Raw genomic sequence first — 23,304 nt, 5'->3', positions numbered from 1 at the left:
ATATGTTGTCTTCAGTATTATTCAATAACCTATAGGCTACACAACTACCAGCAGTAATTTGTTCGAACTTATGATGACATATGTTATATGTATATAATTGTTAATATAAGTTAGGTTCGGTTATATAGGTATATAAAAAAAAAATTTACTAGGAACACCCTTGAAGAAAAACACATAGGTATATAAATGAAATATCTTTTATATTACTCATTTCATCAATGCAAATGTAACAGAAACACAAAAAAAAAAAAAATCATCATTGTATTAATACTTATTAGTACCTATAGGTATTACTAATTTGTGACTAAACCATACTTCATCAGGGGTGGCCACAACGAGGCTCACGACTCGCGAGCCGCATGCGGCTCTTAAATTAATTTCGTGAGGCTCTTGAACCAAACTTGTACTAAAATTAAAAGTAAATAAATGTTCCTTCATTTAATTTAAAATGAAAAATATATCTTTAATTTATAAACATTGCTTTACAATATGTGGCTCATGTCGAATTAACTTTATAAATTTGCGGCTCCCAAAGTTAAGGTTAGTGGCCACCGGTGATCTATAACGTCTGACGAATAACAATTCAGGGAATGGAAATTATCGTTTTTACTAATTTTTTTTTTTAGTTATTATTTTATAAAAGAGTATTTACAATCTGTAATATTTGTAAGCAATACAATAAATACATTTGATGGCTAATACAAGATACATAACATGAGATGGCGTAAGGAGAAAAGCACCTCAGTGTGGAAACCCTCTAATTTGGGGTTGAGAAGTTTGTTTTAATAAATACAGGTCGGAATTCAAGAGATCTAGACTCCAGTGTATTTTTAATCGACGTGGCGGGCTATTTGGCACGAATTCACTACCTAGCTAAGTTAGAGATCAATAGATTTGTGTGGTTAACTGTTTTGGTTTAGAATTTTTTACAGTAATTTTTAGCGGTTTTAGAGACTGTTTTGAGCTGTTTCAATTTTATGATCTATATGTAGTAAGAGGATAAAAACGTAGCATATATGGCGCAAATGTTATTAGACAAAGATAAACGAATTGAAAGGCTTGTATAGTCCACATTTCGGAAGGCTTGGCACATCTCCAAATTCGGATACCAGATTGGTTATGATTTGTTAATTAATAGTTTGTTGTAAATCGTGTGTTTGGAATTGAGAATAGGCCAAAAAAGATGAAGTATAGTGTTAAGAACCTTTCTTTTAGTTTTTTGATATACGCCCCAGATTAAAGGCTTGTCTAATATTATACCTAATTGGTTTGAGTCATAGTTTGAATTTGATTGTTTTGAAAATAGATTGCAGGTAGGACAGCTTTGCTTAAAGTGAAAGGACTTGTCTAAATTGAATTTGATTCTCAATTTGGTAGACCATTTTGAAATATTATTAAAATTTATATGGAGGTTTTAGTATGCTATTGTGGAGTTGGAATGGGATGAGAGGATTGCCGTGTCGTCAGCGTAAGTAGCTATTTGTGCATTTTCTAAGTTGGGAATGTCTGTTGTACTAGTAAAAAGAAGTAATATTTATTATACAAATAAACTCAAATGTATACTAAATTTGTTATATGTGATATTTTTATGTTTGGTCAACTACAATATATAATTAAAATTAAAATTATTTTTATTTCGGAATTTTATTTCATACTTTATTATATTCTAACAATATTGTGTCAATAAAATAATGTTATTAATTATATTAATGTTTTGATAAAAACTATATTAATTTCATATTTGAGACCATATTTCTCACCTCAGTTTGTACTTTTTTGATTTTTAATCGTTTCTGTAATAAGTATTCCTATATAATATTAGTTATTACTTTTTATCAATATGAATAACAGTGAAAAAGCTGAATTGATTTCAATTTTTGGTGAGTGCTTTAATCATAATATTCACCTGCTGCTAAGACGTAGGTATTTCGTGAAGATTTTTGCATAGAAATTATAAAATTTAATGAAAAAAAAAGTTAAACATGAACCTTGAACTAATAAATTACACAGGTGTATTTTAAACATTTTTTTTTTCAAAATTGAATAATGGTCATCATTCATTCAATTTTGACTTAGTGCCTAGTATTACGTGAAAAATCGACTTGAAAAAATTTGGTCAATCCAAATCATGTGCTAAAAATATGTGTTACCACTAAAAAAATTATATTTTGTACTGTGCATCCACGGTTGAAACGAGACTTGATTTATCAAGACACCGTTCCTTAAGAATGTAAAGCCGTTTGGTTTGTGGATAGATAATAAAACGTTTTTATTATTGATACACAAAGTAGTTATTATAAGTATTTGGGGCAACGGAACAATTCCTCGTTAAATTATATAATATGAAGGGAATCTGGGCAATGTATAATAGGTTGGGGGGGGGGAACTGACGATCGGTCGGGCCCGCTTAGGTAAGTGGCGTCTAAACACGATTATCGTTCGGGTAATGCGAGGCCTAGACAGGCGCGCTTAGGGGGGACTTGTCTTACTGAGTCGGTCCTGGTATTGACAGTTTTATATCTGGCCTTGATTTGATCAGGTTCTCCGCAAATGCTGACCCCTGTGTTCGGATATTCCACCGTCGTCTTAGTGTCACCGGGCCCAGCTACCTTACGGGAGTGTCTCAGCGGCGCATCGAGTATCCGCGTCGAAGCTCCGGATTAAACCATCCTTCGACGTCGGATATAACGAGAGGTTACCGCCAAGACAACACCGTGGGAAAGGGAGTGGTAGGCAACCGGTAATACACCGGATCGTCCGCCGGTATGTGCACGCTTAGCACCTGTTGTCGTTGAGCGCCGTGGACTGGATTTCGGTTCGGTGAGGCTGCCGGAGTCGTGTGATTGGCTGAGTCAAGCTTAGCAGGCGTCACGTCCTGGTCGTGGCAACTGTGTGCCGTGGGTAATGGCCGGCGTTGATGGTGTCGTCGGGCCGCACGATCGTTAGTGGCGATGCTTAATAAAGTTGCACACGGGATCGTGACGGGCGGCGATTGGTTGCCGGGTGAGGTCGTCGTTGCCCGCGTCGTCGTTTGGACCGCACGATCAAGAGTGGCGATGCTTAAAGAGTTGCACACGGGATCGTGACGATCAGCGTTCTCGGGTTTGCGGCGATTGGTTGCCGGGTGAGGTGCTGAGGTCGGTGTTGCCCGTGTCGTCGTTTGGACCGCACGATCTAGAGTGGCGATGCTCAATAGAGTTGCACACGGGATCGTGACGGTCGGCGTTCTCGGGTTCGCGGCGATTGCTTGCCGGGGGAGGTCGTCGTTGTCCGCGTCGTCGTTTGTTCTTGCGGCGTTGTCTGAACCGCACGATCTATAGTGGCGATGCTCAACAGTCAACAGAGTTGCACACGGGATCGTGGCGGTTGGTTCCGGGTCGCGGCAGTGGATCATCGTGGAAAGTCGTCTTCAGGTCTTCGATCTTCGGTACTGCTTGAGAGTGTCGGTCGAAGATGGTAGTGGAGGAATTGAATTGTGTTTTTATTGAAATGTTACTAGCCTAAGTACTCCTGTCCGTACCGACTAGTAAACATTAATAATTTGGTCATTTCCGCTGTGTCTTCTCTTGAAACTGTTTTGGCCATAACTATGTCGTTTTTTGTCCTATGATCATGGAGAAGGTGTTGACGTCTTCGTCTTACCTTCCCCTATCCATAGATGTGCCTTTGCAGACCCTATTGTGTGGGGAAGTGCTTAGAAACACTTCCCCTGTCTGATGGTTGCGGCTTTTCTAGTATCCTGCCCTGTGATTGGTGGTATTTGTTGGCTCTGTTAAGAGCCCTTTTACATGGTGCAATAGTATGTACCGTTACACGGTGCATAAGTGTTAACAATTTGAAAATTTCACAAAATATGTATTTCAGTACCTCTTAGGTTCCTATAGAAATTCATATAAGTTTATCTATCCGAAATATTTAGCGTTACCTTAAATTGTGATCACACTGTATATATGGTGTATATGTATTCTGTATATATACATATTTATTACCATATAGTCCTAATCAACAATATTCTTAATTTATGATTTGATTCCTATTTTGAACTCTGTATACTATTTAAACCAATAACCTTACAAAAAGAGAGGTTACTGGTTATGATTGTTTTTTAATTCTTTGAATGAGTATCTAGTTGGTAGAGAGACATATTATATCAGATTATTTTCTTTGGTTTTTAGCTATTTGGGCTTATACAAGCCGTATGTATTGATGTGCCTAAGTATTTAGTTTCATTTTGAATGTATAGATTATAGATGATAACTGAGGGCATTGGTTTCACCTGAGATTGAAATCTTTTAGATTAATTTAATCCTTTAACTTAATTTTCTATTTAAATTTGTTTTAAGTGGTATTGTATTAATTACAATTGGTTAAGATGTTACCGTAAATACCCGATCACTAGGTAAACCTAGGTTTTACTAGTTAATGCTAGGTTTTACTGTTTGTACTCAGTAAATGCTGAAGTTCTAAATTTTATTCGGGCTTTTACTAAACACGTTGTGTACATCCTAGGATATACAAATTGACTTAGTAAAAGCTGATCAATACACGACAGTACGACACATAACATTTAAGCTGCGTAAAAATTATAATTATATATTATTAAAACAAACTACTTACAGTTATTTAAATTCTTTATGCAAAATAAAAATCATTTAAAAACAGAACCATTAAAAATTAATAAAAAATTTTTTTTTCTTCATAAAAATTAGTGAAATTGGTTTATTTATTTGCACATGTTGTACTATTATGGCAACTGCTATTACATAATACATTTGACTGGAGGCATTTGCATTTTTTAGTTGTACATTTTTTTTGGCAATCACACCTCAAAAGTCCTTGCCCGCCTGATAGTGAAAGTTGAGCAACAGCTTGGCGTATGCTTGTTGTTGTATTTAGAACATAGGATATTGAAATACATTTTTCTTCGCATAAAGTAAATTGATTTCCAGTGAATAATTGATTTAATGTTCCAGCTTTAGATCCTAATCAATAAAATTCTTCGTCAATACTTTCAACAACAACCGTCAATAATGCGCGGGAATCAATTTTACATCGGTCGAAATCTGGAATTTTCACTCGCACTGTTTGACCAATTAATACAGCAGGAAAATTTTTATTAGATATTGTTTTCATTTTTTTTGCTTGTTTTTCCAGAGATTTAAGTGACTCTTCTCGTTGTCGTTTAATTTTATATAAATATAATACTATAGGTTGGTTAGCTTCTATACCGTGGAGTAAATAAAATGGGCTTACTTTTAATCTCGAACTTGGGCTAGTATTATAAGCAAAAATGATCATTTTATAATATAATGACCAGTCTTTTTAATTTTCGTTTACATAATGTGATAAACTATTACAGATGATTTTGTTCATAAGTTCGGTCATTCCTTGTGTCTGTGGATGATACGCACTAGAGAAAATTTGTGTAATACCTAATTTTTTACAGGCATAGTCTACCTCTTTATTTTTGAAATGAGTGCCCCTATCGCTACAAAAATATTTAGGTACTCCGTAAGATGTTATTAAATCCATTAGGAAACTTATTGTTGCTGCTCCGTTTGCATTTGTAACTGCCTTTGCGAAAGCCATTTTTGTGGCATTACAGGTAGCAACAATGAGGTATTTTTTCCCCCTAGAAGTGGGTAATGGTCCTAAATAATCGAATGTTCGTCCTTGCATTAGCTTCCCTGAAAATAAGGGTATTGGTTGTAGTAAACCGTGGCCTTTGCCTATTGGATTTTTAATCATTTGACAAGAAATGCATGTTTTTATAAAATTTGTGGTGTCTTTTATTATTGTGGGCCAATAATACTTTTGTTTTAATTTAGCTAAGGTTTTTGTAATTCCGAAGTGTCCGCTTAAAACTGATTCGTGGTATGATTTTATAATAGTGTTAGTCAAGTTTTTTGGTATTACTAACAGGTTATTTACTCCGTGAGGTGACCAATTTTTAAAATATAGTAGTTCCCGTTTTATTAAATATTTTCTAGATTTTTTATAATATTTATTTTTTTTATCTCCCAGTAATGATAAAATTATACCGTTGCAAAATTCGTCTTCTGACTGTTGTGTTTTTAATGTATCAGGTTTTATATCGTCGGAATTAATTTCGAAATTTGTAGAGTTAGCATTAATTTTGTCTTTATCGTTCTCATATAATATATCTGTTATTTTCGTTGTATAAACGGGGTAACGTGAAAGACAATCTGCCGCCGTGTTCCATGAGCGAGGGCGATATTTTATTTCTAGGTCAAATTCTAATAATTTAAAAATAAATTTAGTTATCCTGGAAGATGGATTATTCATTGTTTTATAGAATTGTAGACTTGAGTGGTCACTGAAGACTGTTATTTTCCTTCCTATAAGGTATTTTTTTTTATTTTTTTTATTAGAAATAAGCCTCGGCTGCGGAGGCCATTGGCTGACATAGTTTACATTGTTAATGATAATTGTTGTATACACTATTTACATTATTTACAAAAACATTACACATATTACACATATTACAACATAATAGATTAAAGTTTATTAATTAGGTTGGTCTTGATTAAAAAGGACATCATGCGGCTAATGTTGTCTGGGTGGAGGGCTTCCGATATAATATTTGATACTCCAGCTTCTCGTTTGTCCGATTCGAAGGAACGGCATTCAGATACGATGTGTTTGATAGATAGAAGTGTACCACAACTGGCGCAAATGGGTGGGTCTTCTTTCTTCATCAAGTACTGGTGAGTTAGCTGCGTGTGTCCTATGCGCATTCTATTTATGGAGACTTCCATCTTTCTTGAAAAATCAGGTGGGGAATGCCATGTGTGAATGGTGTTTTTGATTTGGTTAAGTTTAGAAGCGCCTTGTTTCCATTCCCGTAGCCATAAATTGTTTGCAATTGTTTTTGATAAGGATCTGGCGTCGTTTAGGGCAAAACAGTTGAGTTTAATAGCGTCAGGGGAGGTTAATGCTTGACGAGCTTTTTCGTCAGCTCTTTCATTACCCGAGATTTGATTGTGGCTAGGAATCCAAATCAGAGTGATTGAGTGGCCTGACTGTGTAAGATCGTTGAGTTGGTTATGTATTTTCCTGGTGATCTCATTTGGGGTGATGGGGTTATCGATACTTCTTAACGTGCTTAGTGAGTCGCTTAGGATTACTGCTTTATGTGTGTGTGTTGTTTTAATGAGGTCCAGGGCAAAGGAGATTGCCACTGCCTCAGCTGTGTAAATTGAGCTAAAGTTTGGTAGTCTCAGCATGCTGACGTGGTCATGGAGTACTACCGCTGCTCCAACTCCATTTTCCATTTTAGAGCCGTCCGTGTAAATTTTGGTGTAGTCGTGAAGATCGTCAATGATTGAATGGAGTTGTTGATTGTAAATTAAGGGCAAGGTGTCTTTCTTCGAGAATGAACTAAGTTCACTGTTCACGTAGTTTTTTAATAACCAAGGTGGTGACTGTATATTTTCGTTTTTGATAACGTCAAGATGTGGGAATGGGATGTCTTTTAGGGCGTTTGTGATCTGTTTCGAAACATTGAGATTATTTTGGGAGCGTCTGGCTGCTAGTAGCATGGAGCTTTGAACTCTCCTGATGTAAAGTGGGGCTACACCGGCTGTGTTAAGCACACTGGGAATGGGGCTAGAGCGATATGCTCCGGTGACAAGCCTTAGCCCTGTGTTGTGTACAGTATCGATCATTTTGAGTGCCGATGTTCTAGCATTTATAAATAGGAAGGAATTATATTCGAGCCTAGAAAGAATGAGTGCTTTGTATATTTGTAATAAACTAGATGAGTGACTTCCCCATGACTTGTGTGCCAGACATTTTAGGGTATTCATTCTTATAAGCGAGTCTTTTCGGATAGACTTGAGATGAGGTATCCACGTGTTTCTTGAATCGAACAGAACGCCTAATATTTTGATGGTTTTTTTTATTGGGATGGGGATATTGTACATTGATATGGTGCTATTGCCAATATTTCTTTTATTTGTGAAGAAAATGCATTGGGCCTTTTCAACTGAAAAAGAGAAACCGGAAATAAGTGTCCAGGCTTGTAGTGCTGATATTGCTTCCTGCAGGTAGTTTGTAGTCCTAATCGGATTGATGCCTCTACAGAAGATATTGAAGTCGTCGGCGAATAGTGTGCACTTTACAGGAGAATGTATAACTTGTGGTATATCATTAATCGCTAATAGAAACAACGTGACTGACAGTGTAGATCCTTGAGGTACACCATTCGTTTGAACATATATTTTTGATAGCTTTTCATTGCACTTCACTTGGAAGGTTCTGTCAGTAAGGAAGTTCTTTACAAAGTTAAATAAATTACCGTTAGTGATGAAGTTTGACAGTGTTTTAAGAATACGAGGGCGAAACGTGGTATCGTATGCTTTTGATATGTCGAGGGCTATGAGGCCCATCATATGTTTTGCATAGAGAGTTGAATGTATTTCATCTTGGATGTCGTGTAGTGTATTAGAAGTACTTCTGTATCTCCGGAAGCCGTTCTGTCGAGGGTCTAGGATGATGTTTTTTTCAAGAAACCATCTGAGTCTGGAATCTATAATTTTTTCCAATATCTTTGCCATGGTATTCAGGAGCGATATAGGTCTGTATGATTTAATATCGAATTTATTTTTTTCCGGTTTGGGTATTGGAATGGTAATGGAGTGTTTCCAATTTTGTGGTATTTGCCCGGAGGACCATATTTTGTTGAATAATTTAATGATTGAAATTAAGGCAGACATAGGGAGGTTGTGAATAAATTTGTATGGTATTCCATCTGATCCTGGGGAGACACTGGAGCATTTAGCTAAAACTTTGATCATATCAGCTAATAGAATTGGGGAGTTAAGTTTTGTCTGCTCGTCTGAGTGGGGGTTGATGTTGGATAAATAAAGTTGGTTCCTCATGTGTACGTTATTTTCGAAAAAGGTTGTGTTGTAGTTTTCGTCTGAACTATTATGGTGGAAGAAGTTTCCAAAGAGATTGGATATTACATCGGGGTCTGAGATTAATTCGGTATCTTTCATGATGTGTATGTGGTGATTTTTAGAGTGGCCGCGAAGGGACCTAACTCTGCGCCATATCAGAGATGAGTCGGCTTTAGGTCCCAAACTGGAGGAAAATTTTTTCCAAGAGTCTGTCTTACTTTTTTTTTACCAAGTATCGGGTTTTAGCTCTGAGATGTTTGAGCTTTATTGAGTCGTCGGTACTTTTGGAGATTTGAAACGTTTTGAGAGCTTTGTTCTTTAGTTTAATTGTGTTTTTTATTTCGTCATTCCACCATGGGACTAAGTTTTTTTTAACCACGTTTGTAGTTTTTCCAATAGATATTTCGGCAGTTCTAGTTATAGATTCTGAGATGAATGTGGTATCGTCCTCTATTGAGCTGGTATCAGATTGTGAATTGTCTTGCATAAATGTGTCCACTAGTGTGGAAAAAAGGTCCCAGTCTGGATTTTTTAGCCTCCATCTGTGGGTGGAAGAGGTTGGCAGAGTTTTGGTGGAAAGTAAAGTCATTAAAATAGGTAAGTGGTCACTATCGTATATCTCACATAGAACTGACCAGGATATTCTCTGAGCCAGTGAAACACTTGAGAGGGACAGGTCTATTGCGGAAAAATTACCATTTGAAGGATTGAGTCTTGTTGGTTCGCCATTGTTGAGAAGTGTAATAGTATTGTCGTCAAGGATTTTTTCTATTGCTTTTCCTCGGGTATCTGTTGTAGCAGACCCCCAATATTCGCTGTGGCTATTGAAGTCGCCTAATAAGATAAAGGGTTTGGGGAGTTGTTTAATGATGTTATCTATATCTGAGGAATTGAAAGGTGTCTGGTTAGGGATGTATATATTGCATATTGATATTTTAGCTTCTAGCGTTATCTGGACCGCTATGACCTCTAGATTAGAATGTATTGGAATCTGTTCACTTGGGTAGTCAGTGTGTATTAACGAAGCGACGCCGCCGCTGGCCCGATTGCAGTTTAGGCGATTGGAGTAAAAGATTTTATAGTTTTTAGTGTTGGGTATGTTATTATCTTTTAGATTGGTTTCTTGGAGGTTAATACACATGGGAGAATATTTTTGTATTATAAGTTGTAGATCATGACGTTTTTTAATGAAGCTATTGATATTCCATTGTATTATATTTAGGTTCTTCATTATAAGATACTTTATTTAGTAGTAGAGGTTGTAGTAGTCGAGATTACTGTTATTAGGTTGAAGGCGGGGCAGCATCATCGGTATAGATAGTCATATCGAGAAGTGAGCTGGCTATTTTCGTGAGTCTATTCTTAATGCATAGGCCTTTAATTTTTGGGTGGACTGTATCTAAAATCTCGATCATTTCCATGGGTGTGATGTTGAATGGCATTAAGATGCTGGAGATGTTTTTTTCGGTAAGTGCGTTTTCTATAATATATTTGAATTGGTTGAAGTTGATTTTTAAGTTTGGTATATTTTCAAAGGCGGTTTTCGCAGGTAGCAATGTTTCTTCAAGTCTAATTATTATTTGTTCGATCGAGTTTGAGCGTTTGGGTTTTTTGGGAGGGGGTTGAGCTGATTTGGCGGAGCCTATTAATTTGGTTGCGAGTGTACCTTTACTTGTCTGTGTATTTGCGGTTTCAGTTTGTACTAGAGTTGAATTATTTGGCGTTTTTGCGATAGGGGTGTTGTCCTGGCAGCTAGAACTAGTTGTTGAGGGTGCGTGTCTTTTTTCCTGAGCGGCTGGTTCCTGTGAGGCGGGTGAGATGACAGTTGTTTCATTGGGTTTTTCTTTATTACCTATGTCTGATACTGTGTGGGTGTTATCGGTGTTTTGGGTTTTCTGTTCGTTGATGTCCATGGTATTTTTATCCGGAGAGGTGTTTGGGTTATTAAATAGAATTGCTACGGTAGTATTAACTAAACCATTTTTGCAGTGGTTCGATGTATGGCCCGTTTGTTTACATGAAAAACATGTCACCGTGTCATCGGATAAGAATATGCGATATTCAGTTTGGTCGAAATGTAATAAAATAGAGCTGGGAATTTTGTCACTGTGCTCAGAGTGTATATGCACTTGCCGCCTGAAGCTTCCTATATGCCCGAACTCGTCGTTAGAGAATCCGGCCTTCATAAATGTAATTGGAGATAACATTGTAATGGAAAGATTGTTAATTGCATTTGCGATTATGTCGTGTGGAATTATCGGCTGGACATTGGATATTATTATGCGCTTGGCCGGGTTGATAAGACGGCGGTACGATATTTCTGTATTATTTATTATTATGTAAGGTTGTTTTGTAATGATTTGTTCGACGATGTTTTTGTTTGAGAAGTAGATGCAGAACCTGTTGTTCGAAACGCGTGATGCAAATTTTATATTCTTAGGTGACGTAAGTAAGCTGAATACCTTGATATATTCAATTTGTAGAACATCTTGGATCGTGTTAAAGATTATTGCTTGGTCTTTTTTTGGGAATGATACATTTGCAGTAGTTTCTGCGAAGGTTTTTTGTGTGTTTAGTTGTGAGTTGTTGAGTGAGGAGAGAGGGGGGTTGTCCTCCGACATGTTGGGCGGACTCGTGGGTGTTTTACCTACTTTGACTATGGGGGGCCGTAATCAACAAACATACCTCTTAGATTGCGGTGAAGTTCTGGTTACTGCTATCGGTAGCTAAAAATGCGATAAGCGACAGACTGTAACACACGTGTGTGTCGGTCAGCTGTAACACTCGTACTGCTATAAGGTATTCTCTAAAGTAATTAGTTGCAAATACAACAGCCGACATTTCTAATTCCGTAGTGGTGAAATTTTTTTCACCTCCTTTCAATTTCCTAGACGCGTAACTAATCGGGTGTCTTTTTCCGTTTTCATCTTCCTGTTCGAGTATTCCAGATAGTCCCTCTAATGAGGCGTCTGTGGTAACAAAAACAGGGTAACCGTCTTTGAAATGTGCCATAACCGGTGCGGTTGTTATCGCCTTTTTTAAAGTCTCAAAGGATATTTCTTGTTCGTCTTCCCAAATAAATTTATTTTCCTTTTTTGTCAAATTAGTTAAAGGACTTGCAATTTTTGCGAAATCTTTAATGTATTTTCTGTAATAACTAGTAAGCCCAACAAAGGCTCGTACATCTTTAATTTTTTTTGGTATTGGAAATTTTACAATTGCTTCTGTGTTCTTTCCGAGAGGTTTTAGTCCAACGTTAGAGACTGTGTGGCCAAGTAATTCAATTTCTGATTTTAAAAAAGTGCATTTATTTGTTTTTAACTTTAAGCCGGTTTCTTCTAGTCTAATAAAAATTTGTTCTAATCTAATTATTGCTTCTTCAAAACTGTTTCCAAAACAACATATATCATCAAGATACGCTATCATGGTTTTATACAAGTAGTCGCTAAACACGTTGTTAATGATTCTTTGAAAGATTGTAGCTGAATTTTTGAAGCCTTGCTGTATCCTTTTAAAATTAAATAGTCCAAAATCTGTAATAAATCCAGTCTTATCTTGGTCCTCTTGTTTTATTGGTATTTGAAAATAACCCTGGGCCATATCGATAGTAGAGTAGTATTTGGCTCCTTCTAAACTTCTAAAAAGGTCCTGTGATCGTGGTATTGGGTGCTTGTCAGCTACAGTCTCGTTGTTCAATTTTCTGTAGTCTACCAAGAATCGGTATTCCCCCTTTTCCTTTTTCGGAATTAAGAAAACAGGTGCAGCGTAACTACTTCTACTTGGTTCAATAATGTCCACGTCTATCATTTGGTCAATTAATATTTTTAATTTTTCTCTTTGTGACGGGGAAACTCTAAATGGTGGCTGAAATATAGGTTTATCTGACTTTAATTTAATTTCGCATGGTTCTATGTTAGCACAATTTATATCTAGTGGGTCTGAAGTGAATAAGTGTTTATAGTTATTGATTAGTTTTAAGGCTTCTTTACGTTGTTTATAATTTAATTCTTGAGAAATGTTGATTACGTTTCCTTGTTTATCGGTGACTTCATTAATATTTTCGTTGTCATACTCATAATGTTTTTGCTTAGTGGTATACATTGTTTTTATATTATTTTCTGTTAATTCTTTTTTTATTTTTGGCGTATTTGTTTTTACGATACTTGCTATTGTCATTCCTGCGGGAATATTACTGTAAAGATTTGAAAAATTGTAAAGAGTTATACCGTCTTCATTATTAACAATGCGTGATTCTAATGTTAGAAGCTTATTTTTGCTTAATCGTTCAATTGGTTCTATTACGTAACTTGTGTCTATTATATTAGTGTTTATGTCGAAGTTTTTAATATTTATTTTATTTTTTGGCGGAATATTTATATTGCAGTTTGATACAATTTTTCCTATATATTTTCGTTTGTCATAGTTTATGCTAGTTATATTATATTTTGTTCCTATATTGTTTTTATTGCTTTGTGTGTTATAATTGTACCATAGTTTATCCATAGGTATTAAGACATCGTTATTTAATTCTAAATTTTTATCTTTAAAATTGATGATTAAGTTATTTTTCATGTTGAAATCGTTTCCCAGTAGTATTTTACAGTTCAGTCCTTTGATTACGTACGCATTAATAGAGTACGGGTTTCCATTTATTTTTACCATTAATTTTATTTTGCCTAATTGTTCTAATTTGGTATTATCTGCTCCTGTTATAACAATACCTTCTTCATTTTTAACGAGTTCCATATCATTAATTGAAGATATATCTATGCAAGAAATATTAGATCCGGTGTCAATTATTGCATATTTTTCAATACCTTCGTGTTCTACTATTATTGATAATACTCTTGTATTGTAATGTTTGTCTACATGGGTATAGTCATGTTCATTAATATTTTTTGATTCATTGTTAATAGTGTTATTAGAGTTATTTAGATATCTATCTTTAATTTTATTTGTTTCAATTGTTGAACCGTCATTTTGGTTGTCATTGATAGGATATATATTTTCATTGTTTTGTAAAAGGTTGTCATCTTTTTCTTCGGGTAGTGATATTATTTTAATTTTTATTAAAGTATTTTGAAATATAAATTTGATCATATTAGAAATGATACCCCATTTTTTATTGTCTAAGCCTGAACATATTTTAGGAAACGCTAATTTTTTAATTTTATTTTCTATGCAAAATTGTTTTGTGTTTTCTAGAGTTTTGAAAATATTAGAATATTAAGGTTTGTCATTATAATTGTCTTTTATGATCAGATATTATATTTTATTATGGTTATTACCATTGATCGTCTGTTTTTAGGTAAGCTATTTCGTTAGTATTTTTATTTTGAGTAATTAACTGTTTTACATTATTAAATTTATTTTTAAATTTTAACGCTATTCCCCGGGACATAGTGAGACATTTGCTGACGCAGTGGCCTATTGCCCAAGTGTTGTCTAGTGAAAAAATATCTCCGGTTACTTCTAAATAGTCACACGCTCGAGTAGCATTCGAATTATTGCTGAGTAAGAAGTTTTGAAATTCTGACTCGAGTTCTGGGTTATTTTTTAAATACATGTTTTCAATTTCTGTTTCGCTATTATTTCCGCTATCTAGGTTTTGATTAATAATAGTTTTATTTAATTTGTGGTCGTACCATTTTTTAATAAAATGTATATGATTATTTTTCTCTATTCCCTTTATTTTATTATAAATTATATTATTTAGTTCATAAGTGTCTATCCGAGTTAGCTGATCCGATTTTTTTTCTAACTCGGACCCTAATCGTTTTTTGGCATTTTACAATATTGTCCGCGTAGTGTCCTCGCTCGTTACACCTGTAGCAAGTAACTCTCTCGGATTCTTTCGCATAGCGGTCTTCTCTATATTTTCCTGGTACTATTTCTCGACTATTCTCTCTGCTGTATTGCCGGTTTCTTGTGTATCTTTTTCCTTCGTCGTTGTTTTTACTACGCTGTTTATAATTTCCTCTTGTTTCCCTATCTTTATCATCTCTATGTTTATACGTTACAAAATCTCTGTTATAACTTCTGTCTCTACTACTTTCCCTAGAACTATCATAATTGTTCTTACTTTCTCTTGAGTATGATCTATCTCTATTGTAATTGTTATCTTTGCTATTTTCTCTAGAATATCTATTATACAAACTAGAGGGGTAAGGACTATTATCTCTTTTATTGTAACTTCTCTCTTCGCTATCATTCCTCCTATATGGGTATGGACTGTTATTTCGGTACTCGCGTTTATCATTGTAGAAGTCTCTTTCCCTATTGTAACTTCGTCCTCTGTTTTCATTATAATCACGATTATTATTTTTTTGTTTATTGTTATCAAAATACACCGATTTTTTTCTTAATAAGTTTATTTTTTGTATTTCGTCACTTAATTTGTTTATATTTATTTTATTTTCTCGATCTCTATAGAAACTGTCCTTTATTTGCCTTCTCAATTCATTATTCTCTATTTATATATCTTTTGTTTTAAGGTTTAATTGTAATACTTGTTCATTTAGAATTTCTGTGTATTCACTCATATCATCTTTTTTATTTTTTATCCTAAACTGCATCAGTTCAAATTTTTTTGAATTTTCTTTTAAGTTTTTTAAGCTATTATTGTCTTGCATTGAAATTGATTGTAAAATTTTATCCTTTAAACCTTTTAAAATATATCCACAAATATCTTTTTCGCTCATGTGCTTATTTACCTGCCTACATAAACTTTCTATTTCAGCTAAGAAACTTGTTGTAGATTCATTTTCCCCTTGCCTACGTTTTTCTAGTTTGATTTGCAATATAGTGTCATGTCCTATGGGTTGAAATTCATTTAAAAAAATTTCTTCTAATTCTTTCCATGACCAATTTCTTTTTTGGTCTTCAAGATTTTCTAAAAAGGTACTGGCTGTGCCTTTTAAAAAAATTGAAAAGTATTTTAGTTTATCGTTTTCATTCCATTCATTAATGTCGCTAATCTTATTATATTGCTTAAAAAATTTCCTAACGTCCTCAGTCCCGGTGAAATTATCAGGTTTAATCATAAGAGTTTTTTCATTCATTCTCCTTTTGCTCGTAAAGTTATAGCTCCTCTTAAGTATCTACTTAGTCTAGCTCTTAATTCGGTAGTAGTTCCAGTAGATTTTAGATTTTTATTTTCACAATATTGTATCAGAAAAGGTTTTTTAAGAGTATATATATCTGTTGCTGTATTTATCGTAATAGAAAGATCCGATCTAGGGTCTTTAAGTTGACTCATTAAACTATAAATTTGAAAAATTAGTTTAAATAATTCTAAATCTATACTTAGTTATATAAAATGTGTTAACTATAATTAATTACTTTCAACTAAAATTAAATACTTAAATTATAAAATTTTTGAAATCCCGAAAAATTTAATTAGTAAAAGTTTATTAAATATATTGTAAGAAAAAAATATTTGAAGTGTTTATACAGCCAATTTATACTACTAGATTAATTATATTAAATTATAAAAACTAATTAAATAATTACTACCTTCACTAAATTTAAAATATAATTAACTAACGCTAATAATAATAAGAGAAAAAAAATATATTGATCAACGAAGTATTCGTATATATCAATTATAATCAAACACAAATATTTACCTCCAGTGTGTGAAACATCAAAATTGTAGATCCAATTGGTCGTTGACTTCTTGCCGTGAGAGATGAATCTGATGAAAAAGTTCAAAACGCGATATGTGTAAAAGTAAAACACACAAAAATGACTTGTATTTAATAAACACAAAAACAAAGAAAAACACAAAAACACAAATGTTCAAAAGAAATTCGGGTCGTGGGTCACGAATGACGTTGGGCGCCACTGTAGTATACCTGTCTGTAGTATACCTATAACTCTATGGTACACGAAATAATTGATGAACAAATAATACTATTTGAATAACTTTATTAAAACATAACACAAACACATAAAAATATACGGGCCTCTATCAACCGCTTACCAATATCTCGCCTCTCACTCGAAACCCGTACTGTCCCCCTACTGTGGTGCTTACGTCCTTAAATATTATTTTACAATGAGCTGCCTCAGCTCATTTGCTTCATTGGCCTAATATTACGTAATTTAAATATTTAGCTAAGAGAAGTAATAAACCTATTATTAATTGGCACATGCCATATACAACAATACTTAAATTAGTTTTGAAATTTTTTATCAATTCAATGAGTTCTGTTTGAGCCACACATAAACCATTGACAGGTTGCAGATTGAGTATGAATAGTTTAAACTATATGGTTGCGTCTTAATTGAACTTTGTGTTCAGTACGATGTTCTATACATAATATGCTGATTTGACGCAATCAACGTAGATGTTTTTGATACTGCAGCTATCGGGAGTTATTAACGGTTCGCGTAAATATGAGTGATCTCTATAGTGTCCTGACGCATGCTGTATTTCATTATAAATCTTAGAAATAAAAGAAAAACATTTTATGAATTTCCTTCTACTATTTTATAATTTTCGTGATTCTAACGAATTTTGTCAAAGTTATTTTCAGATGTTCATAAAAAATAACTGTAGAGTCAGACTTGATTTGTTTTATTTACACAAATAATAACGTATAAAGTATTTTGTATTATATTTTGAAGTTTTTGACCGTCCTAAAAATGATTTATCAACAATTATTGAAATAATAAAAAAAAAATCGAACATTTCTTTTATAAATGTTTTCAAATTATACATTTATTTTATATAAGCTTAAAATGAGTAAACATATTTTGAAAATGTTAGAATTTATTTAAAATGGCATTAAAAAATTGTAGTGAAGATTTAATGTATCTACGTGTGGCTATTAGTTTTTGAATTATACCCATATAACAAAACTGATTTTGTCAAAAATTTCAAATCAAGCAATTTCGGTTAGTATATTTTAAACAATAGATTTAGAGAATGGGAGAATGGGAGAATACTTTAAATTGCTTAATTTGAAAGCTTAATAATTATGATTTATGTTATTTAATATTTATGCTCTTTTATTTCTGAAGCTAAGTAATTAATACCTGGAATAATATTAAATTTACAAAACAAATTCTAATTATTAAATAATTTCATACGATTAAATAAAAGGTTTATAAATTATTTTTATGTCCGTTATTCTTTAAGCATTTGGATTCAGTATACATTCTAAATTCCATCATGCATGCTTAAACACATTGTTCATTTGAAATTTTCATCGAGTATAGGTTTTTATTTGTATAACCGAATGACGTTAATCACATGTTTGTTTGTTATTTGTAACGTTATTCTAAACGTTTGTTTGTATGAACGAGAATAATATATATATATATATATATATGTAAATGATTTAAAAATGCCAGTCTAGATATGTAATTTATCGACTGTTAACAGCATTTTTATCGAGGTTGATGCCTGTAAATGTTTGTTGATTTACTACTCACAAATAATAGTTATATCAAGTGTTTTTGAATTTTTAATAATCATTAAAAAGTAGCGGGTATTATAATTAAAGTGAACAATTTCGTTAAATTCTATTTATTATTTTTATCATTTAAACTTATTATTATGAAAAGATTAATAGTTATATTTGTTTTAATTTATCTTAATGTAAGTATTTAATATTTAATTGTTTTTATTAAATTGTGAAATCATTATTTATATGCCTATATTATGCTTAGGTTTCTCCTATTGATAGGATAATGCCAATTTTTATTGATTTAAAAATTGATTTATTCAATTTTAATTCCATTGAATCTTTTAATAGTTATGTAAACAAAATTGTTTGTATTTAAATATGTTGTATTGTTTTATTATTATTACATTATTACTGTGCTATTGTCGTATGTTAACGTTCAGTTATGAACTATATTAATTCAAATTATTGTAATTGGATCGTTTGATCCTTTTAAAATAAATAAATAAATAAATATACTTTGTCTTGACTAATTGGTATTGTTCTAGGTTCCTGGCCGATATTGTATGTTACCTAATAATATTCTTGAAGTTAATACTTTTGATGTACCGGCACCGTATGAGTTTTTATGGATAACAACTATGTCATATTGTAATGTACACTATTTGATGTATAATATGTTTATTGGCATCGGACTACCAATACAAAATCAAATATATTCTAATGATGATATAGCGGCTTTTCTTTTACCAGATAATATATATGATTGGTCAGATGAAGCAGTTTTAGGCTCACCATATAACTTTAGAAAATTTAGGGAAGCTTCAGAAATTATTGAGAGTTTTGTTTTTGAAATTAAGGAATTTCAAAATGTTACAGGAACGGAAGATAAAATCACAGGATTAAATATTTGGGAGTTAATTGAAGATAAAATGGTCAATTTTATGATCAACATTAACATTTTAACAAATCAAGTTAACCAATATATAAATGATTTGCATATTCAGCAAAATAATGTATCCACCGTAGATCCATCAATAATGAAGAACTTATACCTAAATATTTTTGATCAAATGGTTGATATAATGACAGAAAATATTGTACCATATAAAAATGCTTTTAACTTCCTTGAAAAATATACATCAAAAAACAATCAAAAAGTAAGTATCTAATATATGTTATGTATATGTAATATATATAGTAAATTTTTATATAACGCGTTAAGGTATTTTTGATATAAAATGTATTCAATATCTATTATTCAAAAATTATTAAGCCCGACAAACCAGAAAAAACCGAAATTCAATTTCTTTAAAATGCACTGTACACTATAATATAATAGTTTTCAGTTAGCTATAATTCTGCGATTAAAGTTTTAATAATAACGTATTGGGCAAAAATGACTGCCCTTAAAAACCTTAAAATATGCGCAATCACTTAAATATGTCTTAAAAATCGAATAATTTGTATTACTCTTTTTTATCAGAAAAATATTTCTGCTGGAAATATTATTAAATTATGTTGTAAAAAATATACATGAAACTTTATTGTATAAAAATAAAATAAATAAATAAATATTTTTAGATTTCTGGTATTTTTAAGGCTGTGTAAAAAAAAAATCCGGAAATTTAATTTATCAATTTTCTCCTTAATTTTTTTAGATTCTGAACGAAGTGATGAATGTATTGATGTTACAATGATGTGTGTGTTTTTTTTTGTGTGTCTGTGTACAGCATAACTAGTCGAAATAATGCTTCAATTTCAAACTTTGGGGGTGGTTTCTGATGTAAAAGTTAATATCCTTGGTGAATTATAGAGGTTAAAAGTAAACATTTTTCAACAGTTTTCAATAAAATCGAGAAAAAGAAAAAAAATGACAGAAAAACGGGAATTTTTACACAAAACCAGTTTAGACCAAATTGATTTTTTTATATGGTTGTAATTCAAAAACTAATCACTGTAAATACTTGAAATTTTCACCAAATGTTTATGTCAGGGTTATGTATAAACAGTTTAATTTTCAAAATTTATTGACTTTATTTAAGTTATTTTTAGACCACTGAAATTTTCAATTTTTGTGAGAATTTTTTTTGATGACAAAAAAAACTTGAAAATTTAATACAAGGTTTCTTATGAGTTGTTCTTATTGTAGCTAAAAAAAAAAATTAAAAATTAAAATTGTTTGTGTTTATAACTAAGAATTTAAAATACAACACTATGTTTTCCATAAGTTTTCCTTTAAATGGATAAAAATGCGTCCTAATCTAAAAATAATATATTTGTTTCAAAATAGAATATATGAAAATATTTAAATATAATATATCCTAGACTGATAAATTATTTCCGTTCAGGACCGTTTTTCGTATTCAATGATACCTATCATTGCATTCAAATCTAACCTACCCTAGTCAGATGTCCACCCCACCACCTAATTTACAGCAGAGCGACATCCACTTACCCGCTTTTTTTTATAATTGATTTGATAAGTGTTAATTATTTACTAAATGAATAGTTGTTTTAATCAACAACGTTATATGAATAAAATAATAGCATATCGGTGGTTCATAATTTCTATAAAAAATTTCCAGCAAATGAGGAAAACACAATGCATACTAATTTTTTTGAATAATCTTTTAGCCTACTTACATTAAACTTTTTTATCAATTTAAAAAAAAAAAAACAAATCCTAATGTAATACGTCATGCTCTTAAAATGAAAAGATAAAAAAATATTTACTAACACTTAAAAAATAGTAAAATATGCAAAACGAAATTACTGTTGACTTCTAGCCTGGTATTATGTAATACATTTCAATCATCGGCGTGCGCAGGCCCCTTTTTCAGGGTATGCAGAAGGCTGACAATGGTGCGCCTTTTAAGTGATTTTAAGCATATAATATTCTGATAATATGTAACACAATACACAAATATTGAAATATCTACTGTTTAATTAAACAAATATTGTAACAAATTCCATGAGTTAATGATAAAATACAAAAAGTATATATCTCGTTAATACTTAGTATTTGATTACTGATAATTGGATGTTTCAATTTTCCAGAGTCGATGCCTGTCCCCAAAATAGCTTCAGGCTATGCAGCTGCATGCCCTGTATACCCCCTCAACAAGACTATGATTTTAATACCTCCAAGATTATGTCTAGTATGCATATTATAAAACGCATTACTATAAGTCCCTAGCATAATTCATTAACAATTAACTTAGTAAATTCTAAAAATATAATATATGAATATTTCATAAGAATGATTCAAATTTTAAATTTACAATATTATTTTAAAGAAAAAATATAGTTTATGAATAAAACAGAATTTAGTAACATTATATTTAAATTTTACTAATGATCACAAATAATAAAAATAAAGAAAAATTGTTTGAAAAAAAACATTTATTAAATTAAATTTTTCATTTACACAGATAAACATTGAACAACAGAAAAAATTCGAAAATAATTTCAATTCACGTGAATATTCAAGAATAAAGTTGGCTAAAGAATACGAGTTGTATACAAAAGCATTAGCAATACTTTACAACTCTCAATCGAATGATAAAAAATTTTCAAAATCAAATTTTATAAAATGGTATGATTTAAATTCATCGAAGGGTATGCTTGATTATACTGCATCAACACTTCTAACACATATCATAAAATTAAAAGAGTATATTAACGAAACGTACAAATATAATAAAAAAAAAATACCAGAATTAACATCGAAAGTCCAAGAGTATGTTTCTACCAACTTATATAATATTGTCGGAATACTAAAATCACCTCTACAAAAAATTTTAAAATATGAAGATTCAATAAAAAATGACGTATTATTGAGTTCTATATCTAATGATGAAACGATAATAAATGGATTATTAAGTTTTAATAACAAAGATTCGAATATGAAAAGAATTAAAAATATTCAATTAAATTGGAATGATAGTAGTATAAAAATTGTTGCATTGGACATGATAAATAAAAATAATATATCATTATATGATAACAATGTAAACCATAACACAAAGTTGATGAATTGGGTAGAACAAATTTCAATTGATGAACAAAAAATAAATGTGGTAAAATCATCAATATATGCAATTATTATAATAAAAAATTATGAAAATGTTGTTTTATGCACGAATGAAGAGAATAATTCAGAAGCAGACAAAGAAAAATTTATTAAAAATCTAATTGACGTCGTAGATGAAAAATTAAAAGAAATATATAAATACAGTAAAAATTCAATTATAGATAATAAAGAAAATGTTATATATGATGTGTGGAATTATGTAAAATCTCAAAATAATAATATTTTTAATATATTAGATTGGTTAAATAAAAATATTTCTAGATCAAACATTCCATACTGGCCAAATGATGTGCCATGTAATGAAATTTATATAAAAAATATATTACAACTGGCTTCTGTATCTTCAGATATGTTATATGATGTAACACTAACAAATATGCATTGGACATTAGAAAAAAATGAAATTAAAGATGAAAAAGAGCAATCAAATGTAGTATATATATTAGAAGATCTCGAACATACTAAAAACACGTATAAAAAAGTAATACAGCAAATAAAAAACCTTATTAAAATCAATACAATGTATATAAATTCAAACAATTTAATCGACATAAATTTAAAAAATAAGGCGATGCAAGAATTGGCAAAATGCATAAAGTATAAAATATTTGCATTGACTGAACTAATAATACCAACATTCAGAAAAACAGAATACTATAAACTAGTAATGTCAGAAGATAAACAAGACTATTCAGAACACATTAATAACATGCATAATATATTCTATACCTATTTTGGAAAAACACAAAATTTAGAACAAAAAAATGGAACAGCTCTTGATTTAATAAAGAAAAATGAACATGAAATAATAACAATTTACAATAAACTACGATATAAACACAAAAAAATAAAAAATAAACATATATACTTA

At 31.6% G+C, this 23,304-nt stretch overlaps 2 protein-coding genes across 2 annotated transcripts; one reads left to right on the top strand and one right to left on the bottom strand.

Annotated features, from left to right (window-relative positions):
* Nucleotides 1-6,518: 6,518 nt before the first annotated feature.
* On the bottom strand, nt 6,519-9,023 carry LOC149057453 (uncharacterized). The gene has a single exon (XM_089223415.1). The coding sequence runs from the start codon at nt 9,021-9,023 to the stop codon at nt 6,519-6,521; it is 2,505 nt and encodes an 834-aa protein (XP_089079541.1).
* A 9,406-nt stretch (nt 9,024-18,429) lies between these two features.
* On the top strand, nt 18,430-22,721 carry LOC149057452 (uncharacterized). Its single transcript, XM_089223414.1, has 4 exons — nt 18,430-18,531; nt 18,886-19,497; nt 21,772-22,419; nt 22,695-22,721. The coding sequence occupies exons 1-4, from the start codon at nt 18,490-18,492 to the stop codon at nt 22,719-22,721; spliced, it is 1,329 nt and encodes a 442-aa protein (XP_089079540.1). The 5' UTR covers nt 18,430-18,489.
* Nucleotides 22,722-23,304: the final 583 nt, after the last annotated feature.

The sequence above is a fragment of the Diuraphis noxia genome, unplaced genomic scaffold, assembly GCF_037042655.1.
Source record: "Diuraphis noxia isolate RWA-SAM2 unplaced genomic scaffold, SU_Dnox_SAM2 contig0003, whole genome shotgun sequence".
Lineage (NCBI taxonomy): Eukaryota > Metazoa > Arthropoda > Insecta > Hemiptera > Aphididae > Diuraphis > Diuraphis noxia.
The sequence above is the reverse complement of the archived record's forward strand: the minus strand, read 5'-3'. Positions and strand labels throughout refer to the sequence as shown.